Below are 18033 nucleotides of genomic sequence, written 5' to 3'. Positions count from 1 at the left end.
TTTGGTACACATGGATGAAAGGACATGTGGTTGTCTTTTATTTTCCTGTTTGTTTAAATCTATGTTGTGTGTTCTCCAGGGACGCGGTGGTTTAGGCTCCATCTTTGTGTGGGCTTCTGGTAATGGAGGACGGGAGAAGGACAGCTGCAATTGTGACGGCTACACCAACAGCATCTACACGCTGTCCATCAGCAGCTCCACACAGAACGGCAATGTCCCCTGGTACAGCGAGGCTTGCTCTTCCACCCTTGCCACCACCTACAGCTCGGGAAATCTAAACGAGAAGCAGATAGTGAGTTGGCTCTTTCCAGATTTTGCCGTCTGCTGCAAAGGTTGCACAAAAAGTACTAACACACACTGCAAAAATACAGCTCACTACCACCTAAAACATCTGGAACAGTTTAAAATCTGAGAAGCAGGAAGCCTGGAGAACTTAATAAATTGATCATTTTAATGGTTGGAGATAAATTTTAATCTCATTGCGATTAATTCTGAACACAGTACATTAAGCTTTTTCAGCATTCTCATTCTGTACCCTCCATGTGTGAATCACAGCTAGCTTCTTCATTCTTTGCTGCTTTTGTTTCCTTTTTTTTTTTTTTTTTTTTGCCTGTCCCGTTTGGCTCTTTTGCCATCAGAATTGTTGTCTAAAGGCAAAGAAAGATGCCCAACGGATTTACTTTACCAAATGCTTTTGTTTCCACTTCTTCACCATTCATTCAGTTTTGGGCCATTAAAATGATTATGAATTGTGACTGGCTGAAACTCCATCTGGCAATCTGTTGCTGCTTAACACTCTAGTCACAAATGCTGTTTCCCTCTTTGTCTCTCACACGTGCACACACACAGTTTCTTTCTCTTGCATGCACCCTAGCTGACAGACCAACCGGACGGGCAGATTATGACATCTCCGTGACGTGTGGCTGGTTCCTTAATGCTTCAGTGATGCACTCATTTAATAGTGCTGTCATTCATGAAGCCAGGAATAAAGAGCCGGAGTAGGTGGGAAGAGAGCTCTGGATCTCTGAGGTTATACAGGAATATCTTCACTTGTGTTTTTTCTTTTTCTTTAAATCACATGTATTCCATCTGTCGCTTTCAAATTAAAGTGAGTTATATGTGAACCTAAGGCTCCTGAATGCATAATGACCATTAAAGTCATTCTTGCAGTGCATTTATTATTCCCTCAGTCTGTTAAAAGATCAGTTTCTGTATGCTCTGCGCTGGTCAGCAGTTTGTGATCCAAGCTGCTTTTGTATCAGCTTCATTCAGTAGCACTGATTGATTTTACCTCCAGAATTATACAATGGGTGACTTGGGGTCTTATCACCAGGCAGTGTTTTGTAACCTTTATCTTCCAGCAGATGGTTTTTTTTTCCTGAGGACAAATACACCACAATTCTTTGTATTCATGTAGCTGCAGAAAATTCTCACCTGGGAGCTGCCCAGTACAACTACAGCAGAGTGCTGGGGGTCATTGAAATGATCTCTGCTAGAGCAGTCCAGTAAAAACAAGACTTGTTCAAAAGAAGCAAAACATAAGCTTATATGGTTTCTCTGGTTTTATTTTTCTGCTCTACCCATTAGAAGATTTATCCTTGCTAGGGAGAGAGAATAAGTGAAGAAGTGATGGAGGATAAAGGTTTTTACTCATTCGAGGGAAACAAATTCCAATTTATCGGGTTACAAGAGAGTGAAATATCTTGTGAATTTAAAAATAAAATACAGCTGAGATTTGAATACCTTCATTGTCAAGTGATGAGCTACGTAGAATTACATGAAGAAAATAGACACTGAGGACGGAGCACAGTTAGAAAATTGCATTAGCTGTTTTCCTTCTAGCAACGCCAAGTGAAATACGAGTTTATGAGAACAAAATGGAAACGTGAGAAAAAGGAGGAGGAATGCTGTGATACTTAAATTCACTGTGTTCATCTTGCTTAGGTGACTACAGATCTCAAATCAAAATGCACGGACTCTCACACAGGCACCTCTGCCTCTGCTCCGCTGGCTGCTGGGATCATCGCTCTTGCCCTTGAGGCCAAGTAAGTGCTTATCGCCATCATTTTTCTGAGTCCGACTAGTCCCCGCTATTCTTTTCAGCTGTACAGCCTTATTCTAGCGTTTAATATCTGCTGGCTTTTGTTTTTGGGGAGGGGGGAAAATGGCACAAGCTCGTTAGAGATTGCAACAGTTTCTTTCCAAACTCAGATATTGAAGTTTTCAGAATGCCAGAGTAGTTTGTAGAAATGCTCCACTGTTATCTCACGAATTTTTCCAGGCCAATTTTTTTAGACTTTTATTTTTTAAATTCTTCTATTAAATTAAGCTTTTACTGCTGGTGCTGAATGTTTATACATTAGTTCTGCGTGATTATCCCATTTTATGAATTACTTTTTAACCCCTCTGCCACAGATTTCAACTGTGCACTTACAAACAACACCATTTGGATGTGAGCGCTAATCATTCTTATCTAGTCACGCAGCACTAATGGAGAGACAAACACGGACGTCAGAAGAGCGCCGAAAACGAGTAATTAGTCTTGTGGCAAAACAGAGTGAGGTGATGGAAAAAAACTGCAATTAGGAATGAATTTGATGACAAAGTGAGTCAGCAAAGTTATTATCTAAAAAGCCTCATTTTCTCCAAATCCACAGTAAGACTAAAAAGCCTGTACGCATTTAATCACAACAGAGAGGCCAGTTGTGACTTCATGTAAGCCCTTTTTGCGTTTGGTAAATACCAACTTGCTTGCCTGCATAAAGATTAATGATGCTTTGGAAAATGTCTCGCAAAGGGCAGAAGAGGACTTGAAATACGTGTCGACTTAAGATTTTATGCAAGCCAAGGAAGAATGTGACTGCTAAATCGCTGTATTCTGAATTCAATCACCTGTCCATCAGCAGCTTAAGACTATAGGATGATGTAGTTTCAGTGGCTCAACTTGAATTTTAAGCCAAACTTACCATATGTGTTGCTGTTTGTGTGCTGTCTGTCTCTTTCTGTGTGTGTGTGTCTGCGTGTGCTTGCACGTACACGTGTTCTAGTAAAAACCTGACCTGGAGGGACATGCAACATCTGGTTGTACGAACTTCTCAACCTGCCCACCTGCTCACCAATGACTGGAGAACCAATGGAGTCGGGCGCAAAGGTACAGCAGCTCCTTTCAAGTTTTCATCAACCCTCTGCAGTTTGCAGATGCCTGCGAGGCTCATTATTAGTGTGCATCACATAAACCAGATTTAACTGGACAGAGGTTGAAATGCACACCAGCTGGGAGAGCCAGGATGCCGGCTAATGTTTCCTCTTGCTTTCTACAGTCAGCCACTCGTACGGATATGGTCTACTTGATGCCGGTGGTATCGTGTCCATGGCAAAAACGTGGACCAATGTGGGACCACAACGAAAATGCGTCATCACCATGGTCAGCGAGCCAAGGTTAGTACACCGGAGGCTCATTAATACCGCAGCTCGTTTATCTCAGCACCCTGATCACAAGAAACTGTTAAGGTGACGCAAAGAGGGGCAACACACTGCAACAGACACACAAACACGTGTACATAAACACAACAGAAATTATAGATATGTTTGCATTTAAGAACACAATTTCAGGAGATTCTCACAGTACAAACAAATAGAATACACTGAGCACAAGCAGCCTGTGTGAGTTTGCTTAGGTTTTAATTAATATTGAGTCTCGGACACATGTCACAAAACAATGAAAAACTGCAGTGTGTCCTAGCTCGGTTCACGCGTCTCCTGGAATCATGTAGTCTGGGATACTTGCAGCACGTTCTTGAATTTGCTTATGTTGTATCTTCAGCACCGTGGTTTGTGATTGAATTGTGTTTTCTTAATTTGGTTGTTTTGTTTATTCGCATGTGTTTTCGTGAGACGCACTGTGTTGGTCTCCCATGGCCACTGTGGTCTGCACACGTTACAGCTGTCAATTTTCTAAAAACAACTTATTTGTTTAAATTGCTTTGACTAAAACCCACACAGCCTAGTTATTAAACTAAGTCATATGTGTCTCTGGAGGAAATTATCTCATTGGATTAGAGCAAATTGATGCTTCAGTGTTTTTGGAGCTTGACCCATATTATGGACCAAAAAACCCCCCAGCCCCAGTTATACTAATTACTAAATATTCTAATTATTTGTAATCATGTATGCAATTATGAACACTATTTTAATAGCTAAAGTTTGAAGAGGTAAATGTTAAAAGCAAAGAAAAAGAAGGGTAGAGCAATAACAGCATTAAAAGAGAATGCACCAAATATCCATCAAAGACAGCTTGTTTATTTCTAGCCGCTTTGTTCTTTGACTTCAAACATTCGTTAAATACTATGATAAGAAGCCTACATTTTTCAGAAATGGCAAGTTAAGAGTAATGAAAACAGAAATCAACATTAAATTGGTAACTCATAACAAAACAAAGGTTTTGGAGATGCTTGTGACTGCGCCAAAGCTGTCAAGCTTTGGCGCAGCGACACATCGTGTCTTCATCATGTTGGCTTTGGGCGCCTGTTGAAATGCCTGTCATTTTGTGTGCGCGAGACTCAAACTTGAGACAAAACACTTAAAAGAAAGATAATAGTTTGTCAATTCATGTGTACCTCTCGCTGTTGAAACTATATATTTCTTCCTAGCCATTTTATTCCTCCTTCTGCTGGTGTCTCAGTCTAAATCCAGTCAGACATCGCCTCTTCATTATGCGCTGCCTGTCACTTCCCTTGCTGGCTTTGAGGTTCCTCTCTTTTACTGGAGCTATGAGACGCTCAGAGCAGATGGTTTGAGCGTCTGGGAACAGCAGTCAAGGCAGGTTATTCATTTTACATTTTAGGTGTTTAGCTGACGTATTTATCAAGACTGTCTTGTAATAAGTGAGCAGGCAGGGTTTCAGTATCTTTCTCACTGTCAGTTACTTTCACTCGTTACCTCTGACAGAGTCATGACCGCAAGCTTACTGAGCCCATATTATGCTCATTTACCGGCTCATAATTTTATTTTGTGTTCTGCTAGCATACTTTTACATGCTTTTATATTCAGTAACACATCAGTTTCCTGACACGGCGTATACAGTGGGGCAAAAAAGTATTTAGTCAGCCACCGATTGTGCAAGTTCCCCCACTTAAAATGATGACAGAGGTCAGTAATTTGCACCAGAGGTACACTTCAACTGTGAGAGACAGAATGTGAAAAAAAAAAATCCATGAATCCACATGGTAGGATTTGTAAAGAATTTATTCGTAAATCAGGGTGGAAAATAAGTATTTGGTCAATAACAAAAATACAACTCAATACTTTGTAACATAACCTTTGTTGGCAATAACAGAGGTCAAACGTTTACTATAGGTCTTTACCAGGTTTGCACACACAGTAGCTGGTATTTTGGCCCATTCCTCCATGCAGATCTTCTCGAGAGCAGTGATGTTTTGGGGCTGTCGCCGAGCAACACGGACTTTCAACTCCCGCCACAGATTTTCTATGGGGTTGAGGTCTGGAGACTGGCTAGGCCACTCCAGGACTTTCAAATGCTTCTTACGGAGCCACTCCTTTGTTGCCCGGGCGGTGTGTTTTGGATCATTGTCATGTTGGAAGACCCAGCCTCGTTTCATCTTCAAAGTTCTCACTGATGGAAGGAGGTTTTGGCTCAAAATCTCACGATACATGGCCCCATTCATTCTGTCCTTAACACGGATCAGTCGTCCTGTCCCCTTGGCAGAAAAACAGCCCCATAGCATGATGTTTCCACCCCCATGCTTCACAGTAGGTATGGTGTTCTTGGGATGCAACTCAGTATTCTTCTTCCTCCAAACACGACGAGTTGAGTTTATAGCAAAAAGTTCTACTTTGGTTTCATCTGACCACATGACATTCTCCCAATCCTCTGCTGTATCATCCATGTGCTCTCTGGCAAACTTCAGACGGGCCTGGACATGCACTGGCTTCAGCAGCGGAACACGTCTGGCACTGCGGGATTTGATTCCCTGCCGTTGTAGTGTGTTACTGATGGTGACCTTTGTTACTTTGGTCCCAGCTCTCTGCAGGTCATTCACCAGGTCCCCCCGTGTGGTTCTGGGATCTTTGCTCACCGTTCTCATGATCATTTTGACCCCACGGGATGAGATCTTGCGTGGAGCCCCAGATCGAGGGAGATTATCAGTGGTCTTGTATGTCTTCCATTTTCTGATGATTGCTCCCACAGTTGATTTTTTCACACCAAGCTGCTTGCCTATTGTAGATTCACTCTTCCCAGTCTGGTGCAGGTCTACAATACTTTTCCTGGTGTCCTTCGAAAGATCTTTGGTCTTGGCCATGGCGGAGTTTGGAGTCTGACTGTTTGAGGCTGTGGACAGGTGTCTTTTATACAGATGATGAGTTCAAACAGGTGCCATTCATACAGGTAACGAGTGGGGGACAGAAAAGCTTCTTACAGAAGACGTTACAGGTCTGTGAGAGCCAGAGATTTTCCATGTTTGAGGTGACCAAATACTTATTTTCCACCCTAATTTACGAATAAATTCTTTACAAATCCTACCATGTGAATTCATGGATTTTTTTTTCAAATTCTGTCTCTCACAGTTGAAGTGTACCTCTGGTGCAAATTACTGACCTCTGTCATCATTTTAAGTGGGGGAACTTGCACAATCGGTGGCTGACTAAATACTTTTTTGCCCCACTGTATTACACCAGAATACACTCAACAGACGCTCCATTTGAACCCTTTATCACCCGAGTATCAAACAGGCCGCTTGGTAAGATTTTAATTGTCATCTTTCAGAACCCGTTTGAATTTTTTCTGTAACCCAAAATGGTTGTGGAGTTACAGTAATGTGAGGCACACATAGTTAAATCTGGGTGAGGCTGATTTTTCTGTCTGTGCAGACAGCTGTCCCGTGTGATTGCCTTGTGCTATCATGATGCAGTGAATATCTCTGTGTCTTTGTCTGAAACTGTTTGAATTTTGTCTACCGTCTAAACTGTAACAGTGTCACATTCATTTAAAGAGGGCTTGTAAAAAATTTTTTTTTAAAAAGGCCCCAATCTAACTAAGCTTAAATTGCTCTGATTGGTCAACTGGGTGAACAAATGGGACTGAGTGGTTATATCCATTAGCTCCTGTCCTGTGAGTTTGTTATTTTAGGATTATAGGTAGTAAGTATAAACAAGAGTTTAGCTGTATGAATTTGAACTGTAAGTAGACCTGGCTCAAGGAGAGACTCCCGCATTAGACAAAACATGATGTTTTAACATTTTTAGGAATAACCTGAGTTACTAGTTCACATGTGTACTGTCAGGGAAACACTGGCTTTAAAAAAAAAAAAACAAAAAAACAAAAAAAGCCAGCATGGTGAATATGATACCATGAAAACACAGTAACTCGCACCTCGTCCTTGTTTCAAATCGGTTCAATTTCTGATTGGCCATTTAAACATTTCAGCATAGTTCATCAAGGCAAAGTTATAGCTCTGCAGTGCTCAAACACATTTTTGAGGACTTTTCTATCAAAATAACACTCCTCTGCCTTGTCCTGAGCTCCATAGATACCACGACTGAGATATTTTAGAGTTGGAGTTACTTAAAAGAGTTGACTGATGTAGATTCCTGAAGAAAAACCAGCCAGTGGTTCAGAAGCAATGTTTTCTCTTTGGGAGGGCTGTGTAACTATGCAGGCTTTTTACATGCACAAAAAAGCTGGAACACATTTGTCATTTTATGATGATTTTATGATTATATTAAGTCCAACAATACTGCACAATTATTATATTTAAAGACCAAAGTGAATTATTATAACCATAATTACAGTAACATTAGGCCATTTACTTTTGTAGCCGTGAGATGGGGAATTAGGCTTTGAGTGACACGAGCAGACAGAAAAGCTCCTGCATGCCTGACTGAATGAGGCAGGCTTTGTTGCAAATGTGTGTCAATGTACTGTAAGAACACTGAATGTGATCAATGTGTGCCCATTTCCTTCACACCAAAGTTGATGCAAATTACTACCAGGTCTGCAAATTCTTTTGCAAATAAAAACTGTATGGCATCAGTTAAAAGCTCTCGCATAGTTTTTAAAAAGTGATTTATGATTTGGAAACATCCCTTTTTGTTTTTCCTAGATTTTGCCAAACGCATGGGAATGCTTCAAGTTTGGCTTACACATGTGGTGTTTGTTCAAAAGCTTTATGCACAACGAATTGAAATGAACACGTCTGTGCTGGAGGGATAGTTTTGATTATGCACATGTTGATTGGTTGACTTTTAGGACTTTTTGCGTAACCCACTTTACGCACTTAAAAAGACAGCCAATTAAATTGTAAACAAAATGTTTCCAAAGGTGGTTTAATGCTACAGACAGACTTGGGATAAGTGGTTGAAAACATGGCGTGGCCAAATAATTGCAACCATGTGCAATAAATGTGCAGTCTCAATGCCTTTAGGATTGTTGCTTAGATCACGTCTTTGACCACTTAGTCAGTTGCCATCTGTAAAGCAATCTTGATGCATCAAAACGATGATAAAACTGCAATAAGATTGTGTCGGTCTTCAGTTAGTAGTTGAATGGAGACGAACTGGAACTTGCATGCAGTCTGTTTGTGATTTGCTGTGATAAATTAGTGAGATTGCAAATCTGCTTTTGTCTGCATAGACAGAAATTCATATTAACTACTTGCATTCAGAGTCCAGCCATAACCTTATAGGCTTAAAAGAGAACCAACCGTACTTTTCATAGCAATATACCCAGAATACAAGCAGCTGACGACCAGATGAGTTGAGTTCCCTGTTCTAAGGAGAGCGCTCTAGGATGAGTTGTGCTCATTGGTGCACATTGAGTCAGATTAATTGACTGACTGTGATGAATTTAATTTGCATTTGCATTTATAAATTAGACTGCAAATATTTGCAGACCTTTGCCAGCCTGTCTGAAAGTGATTGTTGAAAAACCAACGTGCAAAAAAGTAAGGATTTATGTAACAGTTATTATGACAAATTGGAATCAGGCAACATATGAAGTAAGAAAAAAAAAAAAACAGATTTTTATTTAACTAGCTCTTGATAAAAAGGGAAAGGGAGAGTAAGGTGTAGCTTCTCATTTACTTGAGCTTTCACACTAAATGGCAGATTGCTGGTTAGGTTTGCAGCTTTTTCTTCTTTTTTTTTTTTTTTAATTATTTATTTTTGTCTGAGTGTGCTTGTAAAAGCAGATTCTATGTTTCCAGTACTGCCACAAATTTAGCTGCTTCCAGACCCTAAATCACAGTCGCTTGTGCTGCAGCAGTCAACTGCCAATGATAAATCAACCTCAACAGCTCTCGGTATAAATTTCCATTTCTCTAAGATTTTCTGTCCCCACCTCGAGAAACCATGAAATACGTTTTGCAAGCATGCTTAAATGCTGCGTGGCTGTCAATTTGCATTATAATATTATCATGGGCAGTTACTATATGACTCATTGGCATCTGAATAGTGCAGAAAATTAACCTTTTACATGACTTTTCCCATGTGAGGCTGCTTTAAAGGTCAAAGGTGTTTACTGTATGCTGCCCTTTCAGTGCATCCTGAAAAATGTGACTCATCCTAAACCTGTAGGGACTCCGTCTGGATGCAGTTTAATGATCATCCTGTCTATAATTTTGGCACCTCTGTGCCACTAAAACCCTGCACCTTCCTCCTCTGAACTGTTGTGGATGCGTATAATCTCCTAAGCGGATTTTGGAGGGGGGGGGGGGGGGGAGGAAAAAAGAGGTGTGTTTACTTCCACAGAGGATAGGGGTGCTACAGGTCGAGACACTAATCCTGTTCAAGGCTTGAAACGAATCACCTTTTGTTGGCTTTCAGTGTCCAAGAGCAAAATGTGGTACACTTAGTAATAAGCCACTAATAATTCCACTGACACACAATCCGTGAGTAATGTCCATCACTGACTTAATCTGTCGGTTAACAGGAACATTGGCAGCCATTTATATATTAACAAGAGTGTGGACGGCTGCATGGGGACAGACAGTCATGTGACCTCATTAGAGCACGTCCAGGCCCGGCTCACTCTGTCCTACAACCGGAGGGGAAACCTGGCAATCCACCTCATTAGTCCTGCTGGCACACGCTCCACACTGCTCCACCCCAGGTAAAAAATGCACAACTACACAAACATGGTGATCTACAGTGCGTGCTGGTAATCACAAAATACTTCCTTACGCTCCCGCTTGTTTTCCTGCAGGCCTCATGACTACTCATCAGAGGGGTTTAATGACTGGGCTTTCATGACCACCCACTCTTGGGATGAGGACCCTACTGGGGCGTGGATGCTTGAAATTGAGAATGTGGCGGGTGCCAGTGACTATGGTAAAGCAGTTTTGTTATTACATAAAGATAATATACACCAGTTACCCACATCGTTACAACCACCTGGTAAATAATAGCTCTCCTTGTGCCATCCAACTGCTCAGACTCATCGGGGCATGGACAGGGCACTTCTGGGGCCTTCCTGTTGTGTCTGGCTTCACAGTGACGGTCCTGTAGGTTGCAGTTTAGTCCCATCATGAACTGATTTTATTCCTTCTAAATTTTAAAATTGCTTAATTAAAACTGAGGTCCAAGATTGTTGGAAGCTAGGTCAACACCTTGTGCTCTTTGACATTTTCCAAGCTCTTCCTGGGCTTTTAAATTTTATCAGTAGGGCACATTGTCATCCTCCCCCTCACATGCTGTTGGGGATGGTGCTCTAAAGGTTGGGTAAACTTGGTATGCAGCAATCATGGGTGTGTGATATGTGCCAAAGTAACATCCAGCAGAACATTATATTGTATTACGATAATTGCTTCTCCTGGTTTAAATGTTGCGACTGATCATTGTGCAATGATTGATCGCTTCCAGGCTTTATCTAATTTAGTATCAGTTTATCTTCCCTCTTTATCTGGAAAATGCTGATCGAAGATCCTCAGAGTCCACATTGAATGTTTTCAACAGTCTTAAACCTAAGCGAGGTCACCACTAGGTCACCAGAATGACCCTGAATGACATTACTTGAGTGTTATTTAATAATAATAATAATAATAATAATAATAATAATAATAATAATAATAATAATAATAATAATAATAATAGATACTTTATTGATCCCCATGGGGAAATTGTTTTTCTCTGCATTTGACCCATTCACTCAGTGAAGCAGTGGGCAGCCCACTAAGCAGGCGCCCGGGGAGCAGTGTGTAGGGACGGTACCTTGCTCAGGGGTACCTCAGGGTAGCCGTTAAGTGGATTCGAACCGCCGACCTTCCGATCATGGGGCGACCACTTTACCTACTGAGCTATCCCTGCCCCTAATGTAACCTTTTAATCTGTTGGGCCTACAGTCCAGCTCAAGGGTTGAAGGGTCAGTGCCAAGAGATTAGAGATCAAGTGGCTTCTGTGTCCAAAGTGTTGTTGCTATTTTTATACTAGTTGACTGTATGGCTGTGCAGACTTTTTTCCTTATTGCAGGAAGGATGACAAATTCTTCAGTGTTTATGGTTGGCCGTGGATCATCACACAAAGCAGGTCCACCCACAGCACCATATTCAGCCAAAGTACTTAAGAAAAAAAGATCTAGATTCAAGTCTCACGCCTCCCTCCTCAGTAAGGAGTGATTTACTAAAGTGGAACCTCTCATGAGGCCCCACACTTCAATGATTTTTGAGAGATGTGCTCTTTATAACTTGTTAGGCACAGAGTGAAATCATGCTGTCTTTAAATTTGCAGCCCATATCAAGGAGCAATTTTCTGTCACTTTATGCAGAAAATCCAAGAGTCTAATAGGAGATGAGGATACATTTACAAAAACCACCCAAGGGAGTGCTGGAGCCTTGCTAGGCTTGACAGGCCTACTTTTTTCACCCCCCCACAGTTAATTTTAGTTTTTCATCTGTCTCTCCGCCCAGGCACTCTGACCCAGTTCATCCTGGTGCTGTATGGCACCAGCTCAACAACTTCCAGCTCCTCTGAAAAGTCTCAGCCTGGCAATGACAGCTGCAAGACGTTGGATCTGAGGCAGATATGCATTGGTAAGACTGTTGTCTCTGCTTTGCTCCTCACGGGTCCTTTCAGCCACAGTAGAGGAGAAGTGTAGTTTTATGTTAAGGTGTTACACTTGAACTAGCCCGTTCATGACATATGATCTCGGCTGCATCCATTTGCCTTTTGTCTGTATTTCTATGCAAACTTGTCTATGCACAACTCCATTGTGTAGCCTTATTATTTGCATAAAATTTAATATAAGAGCTGGTTTCTGCTCAGACTTACGTTTACTCCACGTCTCTTTTTAATAATCTCATTTAAAATAAACGTAATCCTTCTACTGTGTTCTACCGAGTCCAACTAGTGCTATAGGCAAGGTCTAAACATGCCACTGAGCACCAAGGCAGTGTGAAGTACATGTTTCCTGAAACAGTGCCAGTCTGACCCCTACAGGCTTTCAGTGGTACTTGCATGCTTATAAACAGGGTGAGTGCAATGTAGTTATCATGTATGCGATTATCATGTGTTGTCATATCCATGTGTCATATGGCACTGGGTGTGCTATGTCTCAGGGCTCAAAACTATAATTCTGTTTTTGAACAAGCTGACAAGATGCAGCAGGAAGCGAAAATTTCCTCCTTCTGTTGGGTCTCCTGTTTTCAGCTCTATTACCCTCACTGCTGTCTGTTAATTGTCACTACAGGCGATGGTCTGCATCTGAACTTGGTGCCTATGGAAATGTGTCTTGTTTAAGCGTGCTGCACTCAGCATAGACATGTAAAGATTTAGTAAGTGAAAGCAGCTCTAGTAAAAGTGTAAGAGCAAAACAAAAAAATTGCCTTGAAACAGAGGGCAGGCACAGCCTTGTTAAATGTGCTCTCAGGGCACGAATCCTGGTTCTGTTTTTTGGTTGTGTGACTCATATGAAGAGCTGAAAGGTGCAGAGGTTCATTTCTATTTCTCTATGTGTTACAGAGTGCAATGCAGGCTACTACCTCTTTCAGCAGGGCTGTGTGAAAGAATGTCCAGCAGGCTTCTCGGTGGGCTCCCAGCCTCTCAACTACACAGTGGGAAACTTTATGGAACCAGCTTCCGTCCCAGCCTGCCTGCCCTGCCCACAGCCCTGCCTGACCTGCAGCAGCCTCAGCCCTCGGTCCTGTCTGTCCTGCCCCCCGCACAGCTCCCTGGACCCCAACTCTGGCACCTGCCTGCATCTTAACCAGTACATGCGCGAGTCCCCTGATAGCTTCATGGTAGGGCCAAGTAACCAGAGATCGCAGCTAGAGTCAGGCTCCCGGCTCCCCATAACCATTGCTGTGCTCAGCTGCATGGCCATCATCGCCACTTTCGCTGGCATCTTCCTGATGCTGCAGCTGCACTCCGGCGCGCTCATCAAGTTGCCCTCTCTGGAGGCTGGCGGTGGTCTCGGGGGCACCTTCAGTCTCGGCGGAAATAGGGTGGTGTCGTACCGTGGCATCCCAACAGTGTGGGGGGAGGAAGGGGTAAATACAGACTCGGAAAACGAAGAGTTTGACGTCCAAAATGAGAGGACTGCCTTTATCAAAACACAAAGTGCTCTTTAATGCCTCCTCCACGTCCCTCCCTCTCTCCTGCTTTTAAAATCCTCACACCACCATTTGTCTGATAATTCAGGGCTGTGGTGACTGTCTCCTCTCACAGTCTTTTTCTGGTTTAATCTCCAGTTCATTTTCTTTTTCTGTCCTATCGGATTCTCATCTGAGTTCTGTTTCGGGATCTGGTCGCTCCGCTGTGCTGTGGGAGACCTGATGGGAAGCTGTTGTCTCTCAGAGCTCGGGATGGCCTGAGCTTTGCTCTGTTCACACTTGGGCGCTTTTCTATTAAACTGGCTCTCTCCCTCCCTTTGCCCTCAATCACTAACAGTGTCTGTCTGTGCACAGTCCATTTTCCCCTCCAGCTCCTTTTTGTTACAGTAAACAAATGATTATTATTTGCTTTCTTCCTCTTTTTTTTTCTCCTCCCACTGTGTCGTTTAGTCTCAGTGCAGTAGCCAGATGAGATTGCGTGTATGTGTGTGTCTGTGCATGTATGCGTGTGCATCTCTAAATCATTGTGTGAATGTGAGCGTGTAAATCTAATGAACAGTGAACAGTGCAGAGAAGCTTAAGCGGGTCCTGTCATATTTAGTGCTTTAACTAAAACGTGATGGCCAAAAATTGTATTATGAACCATGAAATCCAATTTGAAAATATTTATTCTCTCTGAAGTGTCATTTAATGACCTCGCTGTCTATAATCTGTTGACAAATACAATGTTCTCCAGTTATTTACATTTTTAAAGTGCATTTTCAAGATCAAACAAATCTAAAGCGTAGCAGTTGATGAGAAAATATCCAGACTTCAATGGTTTATAATCCATCAGCAGTCAGACGTACAATGCAGACCTTTCAGGATATGCCATCTCTGCAGTGTCTCTCTCTCTATGACAGGACAATTGCAGTATCTACTGAAGATACAATTCTTATTTCATGCAGTCACTTTTAAGCCAGTACAGTTATTGTTCCTGTTATGTGAAAAGGTTTCTCCCAGCTCTGAAAGAACAAACTGTGAGTCATTCAGCGAGCAAAGCCTCCTTCAGCCTTTTGGGATTCCAGCTGAACTTATTCCTGTTTTGGAAGCTATAAATTCTCCTGTGCTCGTAACCTCCCCCAACCATTACATGGAAGGGTATCAAAACAAAAAAGAAAAAGGAAATTATAAGAAAACAACACACACACACACAAACTTGCAGGCTATTCAATCAACCCTGAGGCATAATCCCTGCCAGGGATATTTAATTTCTGTGTCTGAAGTGCTTACATCCTGGGGCTGTGGGAGAAGATGCAGGGCTGCTTGGAGAACCCAAAACAATGTGTGACTTGAGCGCAAAAGCTTCTCAAAGCAGCTGGAAGGTGTTGACTGACTTGTGACTGATTTCTGACAGAGCTGTAACAATATACCGGCTCTCCTCTCATCACATCAGCACTACAAACACACCGCATATCTTAACGAGTGAAAGTTGCTTTGCGTGTGGGAGAGTGCGAGTGTTAGTTTATTGCATATGAGGTTCAGGAATGTTTATCTGCCCTCTGAAGTGAAGATTTCCTTCCTCCATCCTTCCAGTCTCTGCTTTCTTCTTCAAATTTCAGATATTGTTTAAAAATCCTGCAGCGAGACTCCACGTCTCATCAGCATCTCTGCACTTACCCTCCAGTCTGCATCTAATCTGAATTTCAGATGATGTCTTTAGTGTACTTGCCAATTAATTATATTCTGAATAATACTGCAGCAAACTATTTATTCTGAGAGATTTTATTCATTCCTTTAGGGAAAATTGCTTTAAGCTTTTTTTTCTTCTTCTTCGTCCCCCTCCTCCTCCTTCTTCTTCTTTCCCTCCCTGGCTGGTCATCATCTGAAATTTGCATCTCATTATTTAATCCAGTGTAGCCATTTTGATTCCAGTGATCTTTTTTTGTTATGTTGAAATTATGACTTTCAAAATCAGTGGAGCTTGCTGAGAGAGGTTGTCATGGTGATGACATGCATTGGCGACTGCAGCTGCTCGTCCTTCTATCTACCTCTCATATCATTCAGCAAGGTTTCGTTTTGAGGAGCTGATAAATGATCATAGAGGTCAGATTATATGTAGGTTAGAGATGAAATCGCTTCTGGGAAATGGTAATTTAATTTTTTAATTTTATTTTATTTTTTAAGGACTGTAGGTTTGTATGTCACATTTATGTTTTAGAGGAGAAACAAACAATTGCAATTCAGAAACTGTAAAGCTGCTGTGTAAATTTTACTCCCCTGGAACTCCTATCTGTCCTAAAAATTTATTGCCTTTAGGATCAGCATTCATGTGCAGACACACCTGGGTGTTAAAGCCTCTTACTCAAAGAGGCTGGGTAGGAGAATTGCTCTTACATCTTGTTGGCCAGCATTTAAGTGCTAAATCAACCTGAGATTGCTGGGGGCGTTTGTTTTCTTCATCTTTACCCAGGCATCTCCTCCTGGGGTTTCAGACCTTATTTTATTCTTTTTAAGTTTCTGTCACTGACAATCAATTCCTTTGTTTGTTTGTTTTCTTTTGGGGTGGGAGGGGGGCAAGGTGCAGAAGCACACAAACAAATGGATTTTAACTTTTGATTTAACTGCCTCACTAGAAAAGCCTCCACAGAAAATGTTATTCACTGTATGCAGATCATTTAAATTGCAGATTTAGAAATCAAGTCTTATTTGGAAAAAAGAAATTCTCCAAAGGCAAAAGAATGCAGATTTTGATTACCAATACCTGCCAAAAATCCTCTTGAAAAGAATGGAGGAAGATTGGTATGCATGCTTTCAAACACAGCGCTCAGCCAGGAAGCGTAATTCATCTCGAATGGCTGGTGCAGGTGTAACACATTTGGCTTACTGTGGCCGCTTCTGGATCAGAAGCCAAACTGAAAATGAGGATTTGGAGAAAATGCCCCAAAAGGAACAAAGCTAATGTGGCAGGCTTGTTCTGCAGGGGTCTGTGGGTTGTACATTAGTGCCTACTGCCATGTAGGCTTTGATTAGTTCCACTTTGAGGAGGGTGCTAATTTAAAAATGTAATAACTCCAGCTTCAGACTTGAGCCACCAAATCTTGACTTCCCAGCATGCTGCGAAGTGTGTAAACAACAGATAATGGGCTAATGCAGAAACAAAATTGCTTCCATAAACCGTTTTTCTTAAACTCTGGATGCATCTTTTGAAGAAGTATAACATGGGATTCAACCAATGCGTTCCAATTACTGTGCGCTAATTGATTCCTGGTCTAGTCAAGATTATGCACTGTGCATTTTCCTTTGGACTTGTATTGCTTCCAGGAAGAGTGGTTTTGTTTTTTTGTTTTTTCTTCTTAAAAATCCAACACTGCGGGTGTTCAGACAGGTTTCTGTGGCCCCTCAAGTGCGCACACGAAATGATTTATTCGTCTTGGCTAATGTTGTATTCACTGCAGCTTAAACTTAAAAATAATAAAGTAAAAATAAAAAATACTTTAATCAGATGATCTCAGAGCGCTGAGCAATCGGGTGTTAAACTTGGGAAATCCATGAATGCAGGCAGAATTAAGTAGCTTCTGCTTCCGAAGAGCCGGAGCTGCAGAAAACCATCAGCAGCCAGCTGATTCTTTTAACGGTGAGAATACGATAAAAAAAAAAAAAAACTAAAAAAAACCACAAAAAAAAAAAAACCCCACACACTAAAATAAGACGAGTGCCAGAAAGCAGCTCGTAGCTAAAAAGCCCTACCACTGTAGCTGCTCTTAAATTTAGAAGGAAAAAAAACACTGCATGTCGCAAAACATCTGCCCTGATTATAAAGAGAAGACTCCCTCATTGCTGCCATGAAGGCTCGTCTTTACATTGCTGATTTAAGTCATGTGGAGCTCGACGTTGCTCCCGTCCTGCTTTAGGATGTAGTCTAACGTGAGATTAATATGAAGTCGGATGAAGTTAGTAGGAGCAATATCTTTGGCATAACCAAAGACAATCATGTTAATGCTGTCTGTTTAGTATGAATATGTGTTGCTTCCAGGTTGTCACAATCCATCGACCCTTGGCTTGTGTTCAGAGTGTTTTTATTGAAACCATTCAGTCACCTCTGCCTTTTTTTTTTTTTTTTCTCTTTTTGTTGTCGTTTTTGACGATCTGCGACGACACCTTGTATGTTCAGCAGCTGCGGAGGGAGGAGGTAGAATGTATCCCATCGCCATTAACTTAAGGGCTGAATCAGACCTGAGTGCGTCCGTGTGTGCACACGCGTGTTAAAGTAGAAAGGAAACACTTTGTGATGGAGGAGCGGTCAGTGGAGCAGCCTCAGTCGACTCCGTTGACCTCCTCCCGCCTCTTCGTGAGGTTCCTGACCTGTGGCTGCACACAGTACCTTACAGATACGTGTGACCTATGGTAATGTACAAGAATGAATATCCTACATGGAACATAACTCTAAAATAAGGCCTATTTTTGTACTATATGAAAGGTGCAGTGTAATTTT

At 41.8% G+C, this 18033-nt stretch overlaps 1 protein-coding gene across 3 annotated transcripts in view; it reads left to right on the top strand.

Moving 5' to 3' along the window:
- The window catches only part of furina (furin (paired basic amino acid cleaving enzyme) a), an 84716-nt gene extending 67468 nt beyond the window's left edge, over positions 1 to 17248 (top strand). For all 3 annotated transcript variants that reach the window (XM_085373149.1, XM_085373221.1, XM_085373076.1), the window contains exons 9-16: positions 80 to 292; positions 1945 to 2045; positions 3048 to 3151; positions 3321 to 3438; positions 9947 to 10126; positions 10220 to 10344; positions 11919 to 12041; positions 12970 to 17248. In XM_085373149.1, coding sequence (XP_085229275.1) covers positions 80 to 292; positions 1945 to 2045; positions 3048 to 3151; positions 3321 to 3438; positions 9947 to 10126; positions 10220 to 10344; positions 11919 to 12041; positions 12970 to 13577 — 1572 coding nt within the window. In that variant the 3' untranslated portion in view covers positions 13578 to 17248. The remainder of the gene's footprint in view (positions 1 to 79; positions 293 to 1944; positions 2046 to 3047; positions 3152 to 3320; positions 3439 to 9946; positions 10127 to 10219; positions 10345 to 11918; positions 12042 to 12969) is intronic.
- Positions 17249 to 18033: the final 785 nt, after the last annotated feature.

This window comes from Diplotaxodon limnothrissa, linkage group LG1, assembly GCF_057381915.1.
Source record: "Diplotaxodon limnothrissa isolate DT_005_m linkage group LG1, D_limnothrissa_male_GT1.1, whole genome shotgun sequence".
NCBI lineage: Eukaryota > Metazoa > Chordata > Actinopteri > Cichliformes > Cichlidae > Diplotaxodon > Diplotaxodon limnothrissa.
The sequence above is the reverse complement of the archived record's forward strand: the minus strand, read 5'-3'. Positions and strand labels throughout refer to the sequence as shown.